This window comes from Erpetoichthys calabaricus, chromosome 11 (genome assembly GCF_900747795.2).
Source record: "Erpetoichthys calabaricus chromosome 11, fErpCal1.3, whole genome shotgun sequence".
NCBI classification, from domain to species: Eukaryota; Metazoa; Chordata; class Cladistia; order Polypteriformes; family Polypteridae; genus Erpetoichthys; species Erpetoichthys calabaricus.
The window spans coordinates 166,138,808-166,159,502 of record NC_041404.2 but is presented as its reverse complement, the minus strand read 5'-3'; the positions used below and the strand labels follow the sequence as shown (position 1 = coordinate 166,159,502).

General features: G+C 39.7%; 1 protein-coding gene across 1 annotated transcript in view; it reads right to left on the bottom strand.

The window, feature by feature from the left end:
• Positions 1–357: 357 nt before the first annotated feature.
• Positions 358–20,695, bottom strand: part of card11 (caspase recruitment domain family, member 11) — a 210,480-nt gene continuing 190,142 nt past the window's right edge. The window contains exons 17-24 of the mRNA XM_028814476.2: positions 19,726–19,966; positions 18,639–18,735; positions 16,495–16,590; positions 14,180–14,297; positions 10,833–11,012; positions 8,250–8,374; positions 5,345–5,460; positions 358–4,000 (exon numbers count right to left, since the gene is read on the bottom strand). Of these exons, the coding sequence (XP_028670309.1) occupies positions 3,796–4,000; positions 5,345–5,460; positions 8,250–8,374; positions 10,833–11,012; positions 14,180–14,297; positions 16,495–16,590; positions 18,639–18,735; positions 19,726–19,966 (1,178 nt within the window). The 3' untranslated portion in view covers positions 358–3,795. The remainder of the gene's footprint in view (positions 4,001–5,344; positions 5,461–8,249; positions 8,375–10,832; positions 11,013–14,179; positions 14,298–16,494; positions 16,591–18,638; positions 18,736–19,725; positions 19,967–20,695) is intronic.

Here is a 20,695-nt window from a genome sequence, read left to right as displayed (position 1 = left end):
CAGAGGTGAAAACGTGAAGATGCTTAAGGCAGCAGAGGTGTACTGAAATTGAATCGAGGACTACAGGGAAAAGTGGGCCAGGTGTCTAAAGACAGAGAAATGGGAGAACAAAACAGCATTTGGTGCTGTCATCCCGCTAGGTGGGCAAACAGAGTGCGAGGCCTGAAAATGCAGGCCTAAGGTGATTACTGGCCTTTTATTGATGTTTAGATTTGCTCTCCCTTTGTTCATCCCTCACTGTGTGTTCTATGTCTTTAATTTAATTCTGGCCTCCTTGGCATTATTTTCGGTGGGAAGATCCTTACACCAAGTAAGATGATCATTTAACCGCTAAGGCAATACAAGAGTACAGGTTAATCACATACAATATGGTTTATTTGGCACATTTTTATACAAAAAATATAAACAAAATTTTGTTAAAAAAGGCAGGTTAAAAAACTCATTCAGTAGTTAAAGCAACATGGACACATGGGTAATATGGAGATTGCTACATTCTGTCAGTACTGCACAGGCGATTGAATTCACACTCCTTGTGTCCAAGTTTCAAAGTGCTACTTCATGAAATGATAATCAGAAATCACCAAGTCTTTTCTCAAGGAATCTCATTTTATAACTTCTCCAGTGCATCCACAGTGACAGGCCAGCAATGGAGGTGAGGTGGAACGGGCTGAAAAAGCATATTTCACCCTTGATTCTTGTATGTAAATTCTGCTGGATACATCAACACCTAGCCAAAGAGTCATTCTGCAAATTCAGCTAAGGGGCATTTTGTGTCCCTTCTGTGACCATTCAGACAGGGAACAGCCAAAATACAAGCTGGAACTCAACCAGAGCTCCACCAGGCCATTACAGAATTAGGTAGCACTATATATTCAAAACACTTAGTTAAAAAGTGGCTAAGGCAGGCAGTGTGACCTTTAGGCACAAGATGGCAGCTTCATTCCCACCAACCACTGTGTCACCGTGTGACTCTGAATGACATTACAGCATTCTAGAAATAAAGGAACAAATGTACAGCCCTGTGAAGTGTCCTGGCTGGGGTTTAGCATTGGTACAGGACTGCTACAAGAAGATAGGTTTAGATTTCATTGCCAGCTCTGCCCATTGCATTGTACATTGTGGCAGATGGCAGGGACGCCTTCATGAAGGAAGAACCTGTGGGAGAGAGTATGCTCATGGCATTATCTACCCTGGATTGCTAGGTGGCAGCCTCCCAGCGTTGCTACAGCACCATGGATTTCCACAGAGTACACTGGGAATTGGCATTTGCTGACTCAGCCCTGATGGGTTCTGGGGGGTTCCACCAGGGGGTGCTGTAGGGACTGCCCAACTTTGTCAGGCTTCCACCTGCCCTGGAAGTGCTTCTGGACCATGCTTATGGGACACTGGAAGTGCTCCTGAGTGTTACATAACAAGAGCCTGCTGCCTCAACTCCAGGAGCAAGAGTTGGGAGGAATGGAGGCAGAAAGAGACAGAGAGGAGAGAAGACAAAGAAAATTGCTGTGTGCCTGCTTGTGCTTTCTGTAACTTGCGGTTGTGGCATGGGAAACGCTTAAGGGAAGCGTTTCCCAAATAAAAGCTTTAGTTGTGCTGGACTTGTGTCTGCGTCTGTCTGTGTCGGGTTTGGGGAGCTGGAGTGCCCCCTACAGACCACAGCGTCTTAGATGAATATGCCTGTCCTTTCTTCATAAAAATAAGGTGTGTTCTACACAAAAACGTTTGAATGGAGTTCATCAAGAAAGGTCCCACATTTGGTGTGTGCAAAATAACTGGAATGCCAAAGTTAAACATCTTTTTCATTGCACTTTCAAGTTCGATCACAAAGGGTCGTACCAGGTGGACTGTCAAGCAGTCATATCTGTCAGCTATAACAATTAACACTTTTGAGTTACTTATGCATTATTATTCTTACCTAATTCATTTTTCTTTTCTGGTTACTATTTCTTGTAAAGCTGTTTGAGATACATCCTGTGTATGAAAATGCGCTCCAGAAATAAATATTGTTGTTGTTCAAAGAAACATGAAGCAACAGACAGAGTTCCAAAGAAGCCAAATAGCTGGTGCACACAACTGCAGATGAACAAGTTATAAAAGCTGCAAAATGATTTAATGCGTCAAGAAGAACAGCTACAGCATATGCCGAACATGGACAAATAACGCTGGTAAGTCGAAACTCACTAACAGGCATAGGAGGACACTTCAGGGGACAGTCGATAAATTCCACAAAAGTACAGCCTCAGAGTTTACCACAGAATTGAATCCACACCTCTGTGGTCCAGTCTCAGCAACAAAAAAACTGCACCTCACAAGCTGCACAGAAGGCTGCCGTTCAGAAACTGCTTGTATTGAAGGACAGCGAATAAATAGACACATAAAATGGTGTTAGGAGCACAAAACCCGGACCCCACTGCAACGGGAAAAAGTAATCTGGTTGGTTGGGTCATCTCTGACCCTACCTACAGTGTCTATTGCTAACTATTAAATACGGTAGGGCATTGAAAATGGTATGGAGTCAATGAATCCTATGATATCTCTGCACGGTTGTATAATGGCTTAGGAATATGCAGCCAGCGTACAGCAGTAGATGTACCCTAGCATGCACCTACTGCTCCTTGTGATGATCTCCTATTCCAAGATGTCACTATACACACTACAAAATTAATTCAAAACTGAATCCATGCACATCATGATGAACCCAAGCTCCTTCCATGGCCTCCCCAATCCCCACATCTCAGCATCACTGAACATTATGTGAAGTTCTGCAGCACAGATTGTGAAGTCAATTTCCTCCTCCTGCATCCCTCAAAGAGCTGGTGGACTTTCTTTTCGATGAATGACACACAGAAAACTCGGAACTTGTTTGACAGCAGTTGAAGAAGGACTTTTAACAGTTCTGAAGACAAAGGGTGTCCCTTCTCCTCATTAGGTCCCTTATATTAATATATGGTCAGATGTCTCCATTGTTTTGTCTATGCCTGTAAAGACTGACGGCTTGTTTTGGACACCTTTTCTTTTCATTCTGAGATGGTAGCCACTGTCCAATTTTTGCCATGACTGAAGAAACGTCAACATGGCATGTATCCTGTGTCCTCCAATAAAATAATGTAAGCACTGAGAAAGGACAGAAGAACACAGACAGGAACATTTCAGTTGGGCACATTCTTTCTTGACCCTGATTCCACAGAATACAAGGATTAAAGAGTTTGTAGTGAAAATAATAATAATTCCTATTGCAGTGGCAGGCTAGTCTTTTCTTTTCTGCAGGTATGGCATTAGTAGATCCTTATAGAGCTATAAAGCAGAGGCCTCCATGTTCAAGCTTCCAGGGTTCAGTTTTTTTGGGAAGCCACATGGCTGCTGTTGTTTGTGTTATCATCCATTGTGGCTCACACAAGGCCTTAACGGTTAGTGGCGCACTTGTTTAATCTTGTAGGAATATTGCACTGTAAAGTAAATGCCGCTTAAACTGTGACACTGCAAACACGTTAGATGAGAGTATGGTACTGTATGGCACTTTCATATTTCTTTCATCAGTTTTTCTTTCCTTTGCATATGGATTCCATTTACAGGTTTGTGATCTACTGCATCACACCATTTGTTTTTAGCATTGTGCACACAACAGAGCAGAATGAATAGATGTATTCTGCTGCTTGAATGGCATCAAGCTGATCATGCCCTTTATAAGCTGTGTAGAGCCATCACTGTCTCACAAGATCTACGCTTCTAAGTCCCTGGAGGCTCATGTGGTTGAGTGTGGTGTCTCTCATGGATAATAAATGGATTTGCTTTGAGACATCACAGCTGATCCTGTTCAATCCAGATGGTCTTCTTCTGTTCGTCTAGGATCTTCTCCTTGATCACCTTCAGCAGGTCTTCAATATTGCTCCACATGTCTATCTCTACAGAAGCATAGAGGCACGGTAGAGCTTCTAACTCCTTTTCTTTTGAGCGACAGATTTTCAAAAATTCATCTTCAGAATCCAGTCTTAATGGCAGCTTCCTGTAATGTGGGGGAAAAAAAAAGTTTTTCTTAATAAGTCTGCATTCCCTCATAGGGGCGTCACTGCTAAGAGTCACAGTTTCTACTGCACTTCATACTCTCCTTAAACATAAGGATGTTCAGTATTAAAGCGATGCTCATGACAGCTGTGGCACCCTAACCCTTCCTTTTTGAATCACATTCATAATTAGATGTGTTCTAATTATTCACCCTTTCTGATTATCCCCTCTATTTTCTTCTTTCTCTGTGCACCCTCAGTTGTCCCTTATCTCTGTAATGTTCAGGTTAGAGTTGGGAATTGACTGACACAAAGATACTGCCGTCACTACATACATCTGACTTTGTGTAATTGGGGCAGGACACATCTATTGATAGAGAGATTAATCATGTATATAGTGTGCAATCAATTGACATTAATGAAAAAAAGTTGTAAGTATACATTTAGTTGAAATCAGATTCAATTTTATCAAGTTTAGTATTGATGTTTTATCACAGGCAGGGGTAGCACAGGCCACTTCTGCCTCACAGCTCCAGAGCCTTCATGGAGACTGCATGTTGCTCCTGTGCATTTGTAGACTTATTGGTGTGTCAGTGTGTGTACTTAACTGCAGATGATTTCATGTTTTAACAAGTGAATACTAGAAATGTGTCTGTAATACTTCTCATGTGCTGTGAAGTAAATAACATAGATATATGAACACGGGCTGCTGCTCCACCAGATCACACTGTTTTAGAATATCTGTAACAAATACTTGGATTAAAACTAAACAAACACTTTATTATTTGTTTCTGTTACTGGTTTGCATACAGCACTCTCCTTTCTGATTGGCTCTGCCAATTGAGCCCTGGAAAGGATTGGTGAATATCACTGGCTCCTTTTGACCCTAGACTGGGTGGATTAAATTTACCCCTCAGTGTACAGTGTACAGTATACCTGTAATGTATGCTAAATTCTAGTAACTTGAGTGCAGTATGTGCTTAACCTCTTCCTTACTAGCTGTCTCTACATGAGCATGTGTGTGCACTATGATGCTGAACTCAGCAGGCAATATTTCTGCAGAATAGTGCAATTCTTTTATGAAATAACACAGTACTTTTTTTTTTTTTCTGTTTCTTTAGATAATAAGCTCCCAGGCCTATTCCCGTAACTCAGTGAGCTGCACAATCACTGCTCCGTACAGTGTGAGGTCACAGGCCCCAGCCTGGAGAAGTAAGTAGCTCTTCATGGGTGCAAACAAAGGCCCACTGCATCAGAATACTAAGTGCGGAAGACGGTGTGGGCAGGAATAATTTCTTCAGAGATAATTGAGTGTTTGATGTAAAAAGTGCTTTTGTTTCAGGTACCTGAATTTTTTGACATTTTTCTCAGAGACTTTGATGTAGATAATAATAGGATAAATTTCTCTCTTGATGAGATCTTTGGTGCAGCTCAAGCCTGCTTCTAACAAACAATGTTTATTCTGTAAAGGAAAAAAAATCACACAGTTATATGTTCAACCAGTGCAGTCATCATCTTTAATGAAGATACACACAGTATATATTTTTATTGTTGCCTTTGACACTTAAAAGACATTAAGAATGTAAACGGATAGGCTAAAATTAAAGTCTCTAGTCAGACAACTGACACGGTATTCTTCCTGCCTTCTTAATGCTTTTTCTCTCAGGCATTCTGTCACATTTAACACTCCAGTGCTTCACCATACCTGGGTTTAAATATTATTTCATTAAGATCAATTGCACCTTAGTTCTTCATTCCATAGTAAAGTTATTTGCTATTTCCCAAGTAGAATTTACTTATTCATTTGATTAATTAAATAATACGTAGGGGACACCATGTTGAAACCTTCCTTCCTTTCAAATAAGATACTGGTATATACAGTATGTGAAGAATAGATCTACAAATCTGCAGTATACAGTCATATCCATAAGTATTTGGACAGTGACACAATTTTCATCATTTTAGCTCTGTACACCACCACAATGGATTTGAAATAAAGCAATCATTAGGTGACTGAAGTGTCGACTTTCAGCTTTAATTTACGGGGTTTAACAAAAATATCGTATGAGCCGTTTAGGAATGACAGCCATTTTTTCTGCATAGCTCGAATTTCCAGGTGCTCAAAAGTATTTGGACTTTTGACTGACAAGCTGTCCCATAGCGAGGCGTGAGCAGGGCCCTCATTATTTCACTAACTATTAACAAGGTAGAAAGTCTGGAGTTGATTCCAACTGTGGGATTTGCTGTTAATTCTTAATATGAGGTCCAAGGAGCTGTCCTTGCAAATAAAAACAGGCAACCGTTTTGCTGAAGAAACAAAAGAAACCCTTTAGAGAAACAGCAGAAACACCAGGAGTGGTCAAATCAACTATTTGGTACATTCTGAAAAAGAAGGAACACGCTGGTAAACTCAGCAACACAGAAGAGTCTGGAAAACCACAATAGACAACTGTGCTGGATGACTGCAGAATTCTGTCCTTTGTAAAGAAGAACCTCTTCATAACATTTACCTAGACCAAAAACACTGTCCTGGTACAAGACCTATCATTGCCAAAGTCTTGAGATTTCATGAAAGTAAAGACAGGAGGTCTACTACAAGGTTCAAGCCACTGGTAATCCTCAAGCATAGGAAAGACAAATTAGACGTTGCCAGAAAACATTTTTTAAGAACTAGTCCAGTTTTGGAACAGTTTTCTTTGGACAGATGAAATTAAGATCAATATGTGCCAGCCTGATTAAAAGTGTAGAGTATGGTGAAAAGAAGAAACGACTCATGATCTGACGAACACCACATCAACTGTGAAGCATGGTGGAGGCCATGTTATGACATGACACAAGTGACTGTCAATGGAAGTGGGTCACTGGTGTTTATTGATGATACGACTGCTGACAGAAGTCAGATAGTTTCTGAAGTGTACAGGGCTATACTGTCTGCTCAGGTTCAAACAAATGTTGCAAAACTGATAGGACAACACTTCACAGTACAGATGAACAATGAGCTAAAACATACTGTGACAGCAAACCATTTGCTTTTCAAGGCAACGAAGTGAAATATTCTTCAATGACCAAGTCAATCAACTGACCTCAACGCAATTGGACACGCATTTCACTTGCTGAAGACAAAACTGATGGCAGAAAGTCCAACAAACAAGCAGCAACTGAAGGCAGCAGCAGTAAAGGCCTGGCAAAGCATCAGTAGGGTGGAAACCCAACACTTGAAGATGGCTAAGGGATCAGACTTCAGGCACTTATTGACTGTAAAGGATTTTCAACCAAATATTAAAATTGATTGTTATATTTATGATTAGGTTAATTTGTCCAAATACTTTTGAGCCCCTGAAAAAAGGGTGTCCATATATACAAATGTCTGTCTCTCCTAAACAGCTCATACAATATTTTTGTTATACCCCTTGAATTAAAGCTGAAAGTCAATCCTTCAGTCACATCTTGATTGCTTTGTTTCAAATCTATCATGGTGGTGTACAGAGCCAAAATTATGAAAATTGTGCCACTGTTTATGGCTTTATGAAATGGCAGTATTATGCTGAAAACGTAACGATAACAGGCAGCCTCTCCTATATGCTTTCATTTGTAAAAAATACTGTAACCCAAACAATTGTATCAGTAAATACGCAACTTCTTGAATCGTATTCATAATGGATGTTCTCAAATTACTGGTTATGTATCAATCAAAAGCATGGCTACTGACCACATTATTATGAAAGCATATTGAAAAATTAAAAACATATGGCCTAGTTTGTAAACATCCTTTCTAATAAGGAGGTAAAAATGGAATAGTTATTTTTGGAAAGGAAGCAACCATGCTTGAATATGCATTCTGTATCATTAAAGCATATGACATTAACAAACAGAAGGAAGTGCGGCATTTTAGCTAAGACACTAAACTAACCTCAATTCATTGTGAACTCTGAAGAAGCGACATAAACTACCTGTGCTCCAGTTATAAAAGGTATATCTAAACAACTGTAAAGTATCCTGATCTTGGAGGATACTTTGGATGAATGAAGAGATTAACCAAATAAATAATAGCAACACATATTATAATACAGTAATAACATACTTTCAGTCAGAGTAGCTGGAAGAATGATTATTTACTGCTCCTCTCCTAGTCAGTGCAACAAGTCTTGTATCCATGATATAAAACAGATAACCTTGAATAAACCTGGCCCTTTTATTAAATGTTATATTCTCTTTAAATTCAAAGATGTAATCTGCAGGAAAGTACTATACCTTGGAAGCAACAGCCTCAATGTGGTCTGCTGTGATGCATTCAAATGTGTTAGAATTTCTTTCCTTGGAGAACACCAGAGGCTCAATCTTTTGCTTCTGGAGGAACTCTTCCCGTGTTAAGATATCTATAAATGATTTAAGAAATAATAAATTTGAGTCTATCCATAGTGTCACAGGTGCACGACCCTCATGATTCAACAAATTCCGCCTCCTGAGATATTACAGTTAAGTTTGCAGGGAGACCCTTATACTGTATAGCAACAGAACAACCAATCTGTCCAGACCCACAGAGAAAACACTCCACTCTCTGCCATACAGAAACAAAATTGCATTAACTCCTAAAATCGGAACCTTTCCAGGAAAGGTCCCATTTCTCTTAAAGAGGATAACATTTTTTGACAGAAAGTAATCCACTGTGTACATTGCTCTTGGATTATTCGAGCCCCTGAGTGTTTACTGGTTTGTTTGTTTTTTAATATACGGATGTAACCTGTTCATTGAAACACTGCCTTTTTCTTGTTTGTGTTCAGTTTCTTAATTTCCCATGTTGTTGGACACATGGAAATTATCCCTGCTGGGGAACGTGTCTGTATTTGTGTTGGTGGCTGCCATATACCCAATTATACCTGTAAGAGCTCCATTCATAAAAACTAACGTTAAGAATTCAACCATGTAGCTCAGGCTTCAGAAAAACACTCTTTTTACCAGGAGCAGGTAGCCTGCTCCTATCTTCTGCTGCATGTAGTAGTAGAAGGGTTATTGTAGTATCTGTATAGTAAAATTCTTAATTACATGCCTGATGCATCACCTCTCTCCTCCATCATGACGACAACAATGTAGTAAAATACCGAACTTCATTGTCATTAATAAAAAGCACAAATCAACTTATCTTACGTTCTCCTTACTCATGCTTCAATGCTCCCATTACATAAAACCAATATACAAATTGTAATAAGCCTTAAAAACAGCAAAATGAGACACATACACACACACACATATAATTGGCTGTTTTACTCCTTTATTTTCAGGGTGTATTTATTGGTTTAGCAAAATCAGTTTTAACTCTCCAAACTCGAGTCCCTGAAATTAACTTTTCTGATGTTTGATCCATGGAGAACACCTTCATAAAAATGTACTTGGATCAACAAATGCATGGCTGACGAACGTGTTCTCGCTTGCTCTGTCTCTCTCCCTCCCTCTAGCATGCTATCACTTCAGGTCAACACAAAGTTGAGTCCTTGCCCAGTGTTTCTCCAGCCTTTGTTTCCTCCAGCTTGCAGGTTCTCCCCGCTTGGCTACATACTTCAGCCTCCTCACTCCTGACTGACCCTCCTGGCTTCCAGCTCTCACCTCACCTACTCAAAGCACCCCTTTCAAAAATCACCTGCAGTAACACACTGGGAATGCCTGGCCCTGAAACAAAAACTAATAGAGATTCTTTTGGAAACATCTCTCCATAGTCTTTGTGGAAAAGACCAGTCAAACAGCTACACGCAGACATTGTTTCCCAGCCCAAGTGCCATTAGTGGGTTTGCTCTGGAGGCACACATAAAAGGCAAGGAATCACAGCATTCAGAACTGCCAATGCACAAAGTTGTACAGTTGGCAGCACTCAGAGGTGACGCATGCGGAATTGGAGGGGTGACGACTTTAAGGTGATGTGTGCAAAACTGAAGGGGTGGCATCATTAGGAAATGACATGGGCGAAACTGTCATGGACTGTACAGAAAAATTAGGTAATAATTGAAAGCGAAAGAAGAATTTTTGGTTGGTGGAAATCATCGTCAACTACCTTTGAGTAAACGTGTGCTGACGGCAGTGGCATGCAGAGACAGGAACACTTTTTTGTTTTAAATGTGCAGATACACAATTATTATTTGTATTATATGTATATATATATATATATATATATATATATATATATATATATATATATATATATATATATATAGAGTACTGTATTCCAAAATTCAGCAGACATAAACAGGACACAAATGCATCATGTGGCTTTTGTGACAAATTGTGTTGATTTTTATTGTAGCATGTGTGAACAGAAGAAAGTGCCAACACCAAATTTGTTTTCAGCCTAAATTCTGCTGTTCCTGTTTGAAAAAAAAAATTAAATCACAGTAATTTGTAAATTGTGCAATGGGACAGATTCAGATAACCTGCAATCATGTACCTTACGATTCCTGCTCTAATGCTGAACAATCAAGGTAAAGTTCCATTATCATCTGTCTGTAGCCATTCATCAGTTTACTGAGGGTAGGAAGGACCCCCAAATAAGGTAGGAACCAGCCCTGGACTGAATGCGATGCGACCAAATGTACATAACTAAGCTCACTATAATATTTTTAATGTGTACCTACTGTACCTTTTCCATACAGTACATGCCACTTCTTAATGCTGCCACCCACTCCATTTTACACTGATACCTCTTAATGCAACAACCTGTCATATTTAGTGTGAGTCACCCCTTTTAATTTACTGCACCTTGTATATGAATATTCAAATACATACACTGTACATAATCTCACCTGCTAACTTTTTAAAACAGGTAGGAAATCGATGAACTTTTGTTACCTGGTTTACACATATTGAACTCCATGGCTCCTCCAGAATTGAGAAGTTTTTGCACTAGAGTCTTGGCAAGAGTGGTCGGAAAGAAGAGGACTGGTCGCTTACGCTGGCAGTGATATGGCGTGACCAAGCTGTAGGGGATGAGATTAAGGGCCTTGTTCAGTTCGTTATAATTGTCCAAATCTGCAAAAAAGTGAGAAAAAAACATTTCCTAACTGTCAATATAGAAAGGGAATGGACAAATAAAATCAAAACTCTCTTCTTCTTGTTTAAAGATAATTTTCAGAAGCTTTGCCTTTTGAAATATTATTGCACACATAAGCAAGCAAAAATTTTGGAAAAAAAAAAAAAACCTTAAAAAGTTTTAAAAAATTAGGGTTAGGGTTAGGGTTAAATTAAATGCAAGATAATTTATATGGCTGCGGTCTGCTGCTGCCCTGCATGGAATTTGTTCCTGCCTTGCGCCCTGTGCTGGCTGGGATTGGCTCCAGCAGACCCCCTGTGACCCTGTGTTAGGATATAGCGGGTTGGATAATGGATGGATAGTTGGATAATATATATGGGTTCACTTCATTTGTAAAGGTTGCTATTCTATTATTGCAAAGACACTGTTACTTTCTTTAATCAGTCTTTTCAAGATTACCAGCTATAAGCTCTTCTGACTACTGAATAAAAAACAGGAAGCAAGACTGACATGTCTGATATTGAGCAACAACTTTTAGATGAGCCTCTGCAACCTAAAATATTACACTGAAGTGAAAAAGAATGCAGCCAAAGTGATATTCTGATATCAGCAAAAAGTTAAAATCAACACTAAACATCTGCCTTCAAATGTCTGAAGAGAACAGAACTCTCATTTGAAGACTTCAGAAGGGCTGCCTTCTTCTTTTTCTTTTTTTCTCAATCCACCAGCTGACATTGTCGATGAGGTTTTAACAAGTGTCTCCATTGCATTCCATTTCTTATCGTGTCTTTTACATTGCTGATGCTTTTCTTTCTCTGTCTTCCTCTACTCCTATCTACCTCCTTCCACAAGGCTGTACAATGCGTTAGATGGTAATCTTCTACCCCATTCTTGTTACAAGCCCAAATCAAACAAGTCTTCTTTCCTTGATCTTACTGACTAATGTTCTTTTCCGCTTTAGTATTTACCTGATTACTTAAATTTTATTCCTTTGTGATTTGCCCAGTTTCTTTACAACCAATTAATTTCTACAGCAAGTATTTTCTTCTCATCAGCACTCTTATCCATATAGTAACACCGGGAATAGAAGTCATTTTTGAGTTTGTTTGTGTAATGGGCGACACATATTGGTTGGCCTCCCTGCCGGGATTGACCCCAGTTCCTTAACTGGTCAGGAGGCCAATACAGCTCTGTTTCAAGGGTGCATGCTCCCCTGAACTGCTAGATGGTAGCATCCCTGGGCTTCAGCACCAATTTGGACCCCTGCAGTGAATGATGGGAATTGTAAACCAGTAGCAAAGCCCTGCTGGGGTCAGCTGGTGCTGCTAAGGGGTGCTGCAGGGAATTACGCTCCCTACTGTTTGGGACTTCCAACGGGCAAAACCTTGGCACCAGGAATACTCTCAGGTCTCCAATAAAAGAAACCACACTGCCTTGTCCAGGTGAGTCAGAGCCAGCAGATCAGACAGGCAACACTCGTCTGGGAGGAATAGCAATGAAGAAGGAGAGAAGGAAGAGTATTTATAATTTCTGTGTGGAGGTATTTCTTTAAAATACTCATCCGTACATTCGTGTTTGGGACTCTGTGGCGCCCCCAGTTGATCACATTAGATACAGTAGTTGTTCATTTTCCAAATGCAATTGAAGCCAAGCCTATTCTGTGCATTTGTCCATCTTAAGTTACTAATCCTTCCAGTTACACAATTAATTGATTTGTTCAATATCTTGTCCATCCATAGTTCCTCTTGAGGTTTTCCAATGGTCATTATTTTGGTTTTTTGTATGTTTATTTTTAATCCAAATTTCTTACTGCTAATTTTACCTGTCATTTCCTGAATTTGCTCAGGTGAATCTGTTATTAAGTAAATATTGTCCGCAAGGCGTAAGATATTTACAGTCTGCCAGTCTAGGGATATTCCAGCTGCAATCAACTTCAGTGCCATACTCATCATTGTCTCTATAAATGAACTGAAAAGGGATGGAGGTAGGCTGCACCCTTGCCGTACTCCAACTGTGACTCAAAACCACTCTGTCAATTCAGCGTCTCCCCTTGACGCTCTCACAGATTTACTGTACAGGTCTTCTAACAAACAGCACAAGCTCTTCTGATATCTCATTATTTCTAAGTACGTGTCACATTCCCTGTTTGTCATTCACTGTCAAATGCTTGTTTAAAATCAATGAAGTTGTAATACAAAGTGTGATTTTTCTCATAATACTTTTCCACTAGCTGACGAATTATACACAGCTGATGAATTGTGTTCCTCAGCCCATCCTAAATTCTGCCTGCTCGCCTACCATTATATTCTCTGCACATTGCTTCATTCTCTTTTGCTGGATCCTTGTGTACACCTTACTGGAAATACTCCACAGCAATACCACAATAATTACTGAATTTTGTTTGATGTTATTTTTCTTTTGTACTGGGACAGTGATGGTGTTGCTCACGCATGGAAGGTTTCTTAACACTATAAGAGCAGGCACCTTCTATACAGGCAAATAAACTGGGCCACAGTGAATAAGTTTAAGAATATGAGGGCAAATATTGCAGGGGAAGAAGTTTGATGACCGTTTGGAAAGAGAAAAAGGAGGACAGCAAGTGACCATTAACAACCACAGACTGAATTGTTGCAGTTTGCATGGGCGGTAATGTCTGTCAGTCTGTCCACCTGTCATTCATCTGGTCATCTGTTTGCCCTTATTTCTTTGTATCCGTGAGTTATAAAAGGGATAACCTTTAAACTACAGATGAAAATCAATATTTCTTTTTATTCATGGGTTCTGAAATGGTTACTTTTCTAACTGTAGATAAAAAAAAATGTATTCTGCTTTTTTTTTTCCTGGTCTGTTAAAGGGTTACCTCTTTAAATGCAGTTGGAAGCCATTGCTTCATTCATCTACTGTTTCATTCATTTTGTTTCTGGCCTGTGAAAGGGTGTGTGTAAAGGCTGTGAAATGGAAACCTGCCTGAAAGCAGCTGAAAACATTTATTTTCTTTCTTTCTTTCTTTCTTTCTTTCTTTCTTTCTTTCTTTCTTTCTTTCTTTCTTTCTTTCTTGTGAAAGGGTTACCTTTCTAACTGCAGCCAAGCCTTTGCCCAACTTCACACACGTCCCACACGCGGCTACAGACGTTTTTGGCTCTTAGTAGACGTACAGTGGACTTACCCTCTTGTTTTGTGGGTTCAAAGCTTGACCGTGGAAGCGTGGAGGGCAGTGCACTAACAATCCTCACCTTCTCAGTGCTGTTCATCCGCTTATATTTGTTTTCAGCCCTGCTAACAAACTGATAGACAAGAAGATAACAACACATTATATTGTGGTATTTTTGGTATTAAGAACTTGAGACAAGTGGACTCAAGATTAAAAAAAATACACTTACTCAGTGACTGAATTTGTCAGTTTTTAAGAAAAAAAGTAAATTTGATATAATTCAGCATCTAAAAATTTGCCAGGTGATTGTGTTGATCTCTTACTAAATATCTATATATATATAAAATCCAACATCTGTCTGTCTATATGTCTGTCCGAGAGAACTACTTAACAGATTCAGATCTGTTTTTTTTCTATAATTTGGTTGAACATTCCGGTTGATTTTGCGACTTCTCTCATCACGCTCAGTATCATAGTCTGCTTAAGGTACTGATTTATTTGCGCAAATCTGAGAGACATGCAGCAGGCCTTGGGTAGCGGGGATCTCCTTGGTCTCACACCAGCCTCGGGGCATATCTTACATCTGCTTAGCTAGCGAACAAGAAAACTACTTAACAGATTTAGATAGGGCCTTTTTCTAGAATTTGCTTGAACATTCCAGTTGATTTTGTGACTTCTCTCATCGTGCTAAGAATCATAGTTCGCTTGCAAGACCGATATAATAGCGCTAATCTGAGACAGAGCCTGCAGGCCGAGGGGAGGGGGAAGCATGATGTCAGGAGTGGGGAGCCAGGCAGGGCCATCCTCACTGTCCTTTTTCACTAATACGCGGCGGGGCATGGCTAGTATTGTATAAAACCTTGGTATGGTACATTTTCTCCAGGGATAGATTTTTGATCTATATGATGGTAAGGTCCTCAGTTTTTCCCAATGTAGAGCTCTGATGTTTCTCATTTCTAATGTCTCCTTTCTCCCTTGTCTACGGCCTACTTGTCGCGACTGCACTGATACTGATACTCACTGTGTGTGATACTATCTGTCACCTTTAATGCTTTGGGATACATTTTATATGAATAATAAGTTTCGGAAGGCAGTGTTGTCTTGTAGTTGAAGTGTTGGCCTGTAAAGATCACGTTGCAGGTTTAGTCCTACCACTGTCCGTATGTAAGACACAAATGGAGTCATTTAACATTATTATCCTCATGATGGAATTTACTTGCAGAGTACTACGTAAGATGAACTTGAAGAACACAGGGTGCCCTATTGGCTAAGATATTGGACTGTAAAGCTCAAGGCTGTCGGTTTCTTCCTCACCACTAGCTAGTTCAGTCCCCACCAATGACTCACCTTTGTATAATATATAACTAATTGTACTAATTGCATGTGATTTGTAATTGACGTTGAATAAAACTTTCAAGTAAGTTAATACAAATAAAATTCTACTACTGAAGCTCAGATAATGCTACATTATCGCTGTGACTAGAAACATAAGTCACCAAATGTTTTAGTGTATAGTTGCATATCATATATGCACATACAGTACACCACATACAATATGAGGGGCATTCAAATATAAACAGGAATTTATGAGCTATGCTTTACTTATTAAAAGCAATGAAACGACTTACACACTATTTTTCTATGTAGTTTCCTGCCACTGCAATCCACTTGTTCCAGTGCTCAGAAAGCTTCTTAATCCCTGAAGAGTAGTCTTTTGACTGCATGTTGACCCATTCTTGCACAGCGTCAATAACCTTCTCATGCAGCTTGAATTTCTTCCCTCCTAAAAATTCCTTAAATGGACTGAATGACTTGTACCAATCACGCACTCTTGACTGAGCGAGACACTCATCCCCAAACTGTTTTTTAAGTCTCAAATAAATCTGAGATGGACTGACTCCTTCATTTGTCAAAACTTGAATAATAATGCTCTGTGCAACACTACTTTGTACCTCCTGCTCCGACATGTTGATTACAACTGACAGGAAGGGGGGAAAGAGCAGCTAGCACTACTAACGACAAGTTCATATATGCATGTGTTTGTCCAATGAGTCAGGTCTACCTTGCGCTATTTATCATAACAGAGCATGAAATTCCTGTTTATAATTGAACACCCCTTGTATGTTATACTGTGTGGCCTAGTGGCTAAGGAATTACCGGTGAAGCACATGGATGACTGTTCCATCCCTATCAATGACATGGTTGTATAGCTGAGTGCGAGTCACCTACTCTGTAAACACTCCAAATATCGAAACAGTGAAATGATTATACCAATGTGATCTGACAAGATATTTATGTTGAATAAAAATAACATTTAAGACAATTATTACCTGCAACAACTGCCCAATGAAGAAACTTGCTCTGGACAGACGTGGGCTGGATTTTGGGTCTGACTGAGGAGCTGGTTCTTCTGGTTGTAGTGTGTTCTTCAATCAGATAGAAAAGGTGAGATATGAGCTGTGTATACATGAAACTATTTTCTTTTCTTCATATAAAAGCAGGAATAAGGAAAGTAAGAGTTTAAAGGTTAAAAATATGCCTTCTTAGTCCCTTCAAGTTCTTGTCACAAGCATTAGATTTAGAAGACTGACCGAGTTCTTTTTCTTAATGTTGTATCTTCATACAATTAACACTCAGTATAGTGTAACAGATTCAAGGCATGAACAGTCCAAATTGAAGCAGTGTCATTCAGTTTAAAAATGTGTCCATTACTTCTTCAGGTACAATTACTCATTCATCTGGTTAGTGTCCTGGTCAGCTAAAACCAACAGTTAAGAGTTTAGGAGGAGTAACGGCAGGCATAGTGCAAATCTGTTACTCTAAGTATTTTTTTGCAAAATAATTTTGTAAGGATTCACTGTGACTCCTGTGTGCCAGCCATTTGAATGTTTCCTGGCACCCTGACTTTTAATCAGCATTTGAATCAGCATTTGAATTAGCCTTGCGCCTTTGATGCCGCATTCAAATATATGCGGCAGCTTCTTCTTTTCATTTCTCTGATTTGTATTGCTTTCTGCCATTATTTTAGACCACAACAATAGATTCATCCTCTTGAGCTTCAGAGCCTAAATACATAAGAATATGAATACTGACTAGGACGCTGACTGAAAAATTGTCCATTAAAAAGTATCAGTTCAGAGGCAAAAATTCCAGTTGAGACTACTGTTATCCAAGAAACTCATCTCAGGAGCAAAAGGTCACAACAATTTTTCAGCCATGTTGAGCATTTGATCCACTTTTCAGTGACAAATTTACCCTCACAGAATCAGCATTCAGTTTATATTTTCACAATAGGTGTCACAGGCGCGGGTGGTGTGAAGGTTTGCATGTTCTCCTCAGTACAGAGTGAGTCTCAATGTGTTCAAAAAATGCTGGTTGAGACCCTGGGTGCAGTTCTGTTAGGACAGCTTCCATCCCCAACCAGCCAATGGAATAAAGGGGTTAGGAAGATGGATTGAATAATTCAAATTATTATACATATTATACTTTGGGGTTGAGGGATTACATTATTAAATTTATATATATAAATCTTGGTTTAAACCTTCCACATTATTGTGATTAACAAAGATACTTATATGACCAAATAAACAAAATGAAACTATGTACTTACATATTATGTCGTTGCTACACCCCCCCATATACTTTATTTTATTTAGTGTAGCTAAGGAATGGATTGTAATCTAAAAGTCTGTCAGTTCAATGTGCATGACTGACACAATCTTAGCAAGAAAAATAGGCTCCCTGAGCTTCAGTTCCAACCATTCGTCCATCTTTGAACCTGTGTAATCCCTATGTAGGGTCCCAGGGTTAGAGCCTAAGCTAGGAGCAAGGCAGGAGCCAATGCTGAATGGCTTGCTAGCCCACTGCAAGGCACACACCCACACTCACTCTGTGGGGCTATTTCAGAGTCCCCCATTAATCTTACCTCCATGTGTTTTCAATGTGGTAAGAAAATGGTGACAGACACACAAATAAGTCAGTGACTGGGGTCGGTGGAATTCAAATTGTGATAATACAGATGCTTAGTCAAATGTTTAATTGATCCATATTAATAACATCTTGTTAGGAGTCAACCAGAATGCAGATATAGTTCAATTCATTATATAGGATCCTTCTGAACAGGCACTCTTTGCTTGCTGACATTTTTGCTAAATGATCAAAAGAGAAGCTCCGGATTGTAATCATTGCCAAAGAGCTGAAGGTATTGCAGTAAATCACATAAAACCCACTTGCTTGCACACGTGAGATGCTCCACCAACGTTTTACAAATTGCATGTTTGTGTGCTGCAGTCTGCTGCTCTTGGTGGTTGTGCAATCTATTTATTTTTATTATATTGTATTTGTATTTTAGTTGAGCAGAATGAATATCTTCTTGCCTGGGTTTTCAGACAAGTGACAGAGTATCCGACAAGAGCTTTGCTTTATATGCCATGAAGGAAGGAGACATGCATTTACAAATGTCATGATGACTTACTCGGAGCCCGCGTAGTGTGCTGTATTGATTGTCCGATTCATCTCTGCTCCCTCTGTACATTAACTTTTGGATTTTCACCAGAAGCAATTGCTGCGCCCTGAACAAAAGAGAACAAGTTAAACAGAAGGAGAAATCATTCACTCTGACTGCTTTGAAGGATTGCTCACAAACTCACTACATTGCCCAAATCGCTACGCACCATGTCTTACTGTGGCAGTGAAATGTGACCAGCAAAACTGGAAGACGAAGTTGCAACAATGAAATGTAGTTGTTACTTTACATGTGGATGATTAGACAGTGTAATGTAGTGGCAGAGGAGCTGCACTTTCAAGAAGCCTGATCTACACTTCTAATTAAGTGGTCTAGCTCACCACTTCATATAAAACATACATGTCTATAAAACTAAGGGCTTCAGAGGGTGCTGTGTATGAGAAAGAACTTAAATAAAATAATCATCACAGCTACTGCAGTGCTCAGACTGTTCAAGACTGCAGCTGTTTTTGCTGCAGCAGCAGGTAGGTAAGCATTTACCAGATTTAAAGGCCGTCTGAGTGTCCCTCCCAGACAGAGTTGATTCATAAGCACTTTAAACATGGGAACCAAAGCAAACAGACAACTGCAGATATTTTCAAAAGACACTGGGCCGACAAAAGTCTTTAACAACTTCAGAATAATGCTATTGTATTAGTAAATCGATGTAGCCCCCCATGACCGTGTACTGTAATAAGGTGGTGAGGAAAAAAAAGGAATTGATCTGTGAATTTGCAGGCTTTTAAGGCTCCATTCACACCCAGACGCACACACGCAGAGGTCTGCGTGACAGCCATCAGGACTTCTCAATGGGCTTTTATTTTCATGATAGTTAAACTAGTTCAGACTTGAGAAAAAGATAAGACTTGGCAATAAAAAAAGAACTTTACCATATTTAAGTCCCTTGTTGTTTAAAATGGTACATAACTAAGTCTCATTATGTTGGAATTTGTTTTTGACTGGAAGAATGACATGTACATATATGCTAACAAAACCCATCCCACAAGCTAAATATTAACATGGCACCCAGGAAACATAAGAAACTACAGCCTTTTACCTGCTATAGCTGGGGATCAGCCCTTTTTCCAGATCTTTATCGTTGAACGGATCCACTCGGGCACACAGCCATTCACATTTTCCTTGGTACATGGTATCAAGAATGTGTACAATCTCATCGCACTTCAGGTTTAGAGAGCTGCTGTCCAAATGGCCAGAGATGTTGAGGTTTAAGCGCACATAGAAAGAGTCTCCAGATGTCGTTGTGCCATCTGCCAAGTCTCTTAAGAGCTTTCTGTAACCTGAAAAAGTAGAAAAAAGTTGAAGTTTGTCTAAAAAATGTAAATAGTATAGAGGCACCAAAAATTAAAAGTGAAAGAAATGTAATGTTTGAAATTAATGGGCACACATTCTGCAGTGGGAAGCACGGTGGCGCAGTGGTAGCGCTGCTGCCTCGCAGTAAGGAGACCTGGGTTTGCTTCCCGGGTCCTCCCTGCATGGAGTTTGCATGTTCTCCCCGTGTCTGTGTGAGTTTCCTCCCACACTCCAAAGACATGCAGGTTAGGTGCATTGGCGATCTTAATTGTCCCTAGTGTGTGCTGGGTGTGTGTGTGTGTGTCCTGCGGTGGGCTGGAGCCATGCCTGGGATTTCTTCCTGCCTTGCGCCCTGTGTTGGCTGGGATTAGCTCCAGCAGACCCCCGTGACCCTGTGCTTGGATATAGTGGGTTGGAAAATAACTGACTGACTGACAGTCTGCAGTCAAAGCTTCTGAAAAAATACTGACAGTGCAGTTTGCCAGGCATTGCCCCCAAAAATGCCAAAGCCACTCCAAAATAAAAGAAGGCTCAGGGCAGTGGTAATAAACAAAGCCTTCATAGTGTGTCATGTTTTACTTGATACCACTTTTGGCAAAAAAAAAAAAAAAATCAAATAAATAAAACTAAAATATTACAGTACAATACATCAGCGATTAGGAAGTACAGTGATGGGACTGTGGGTAGCATGTCGGTATAGATTTTGCAATTCTCTT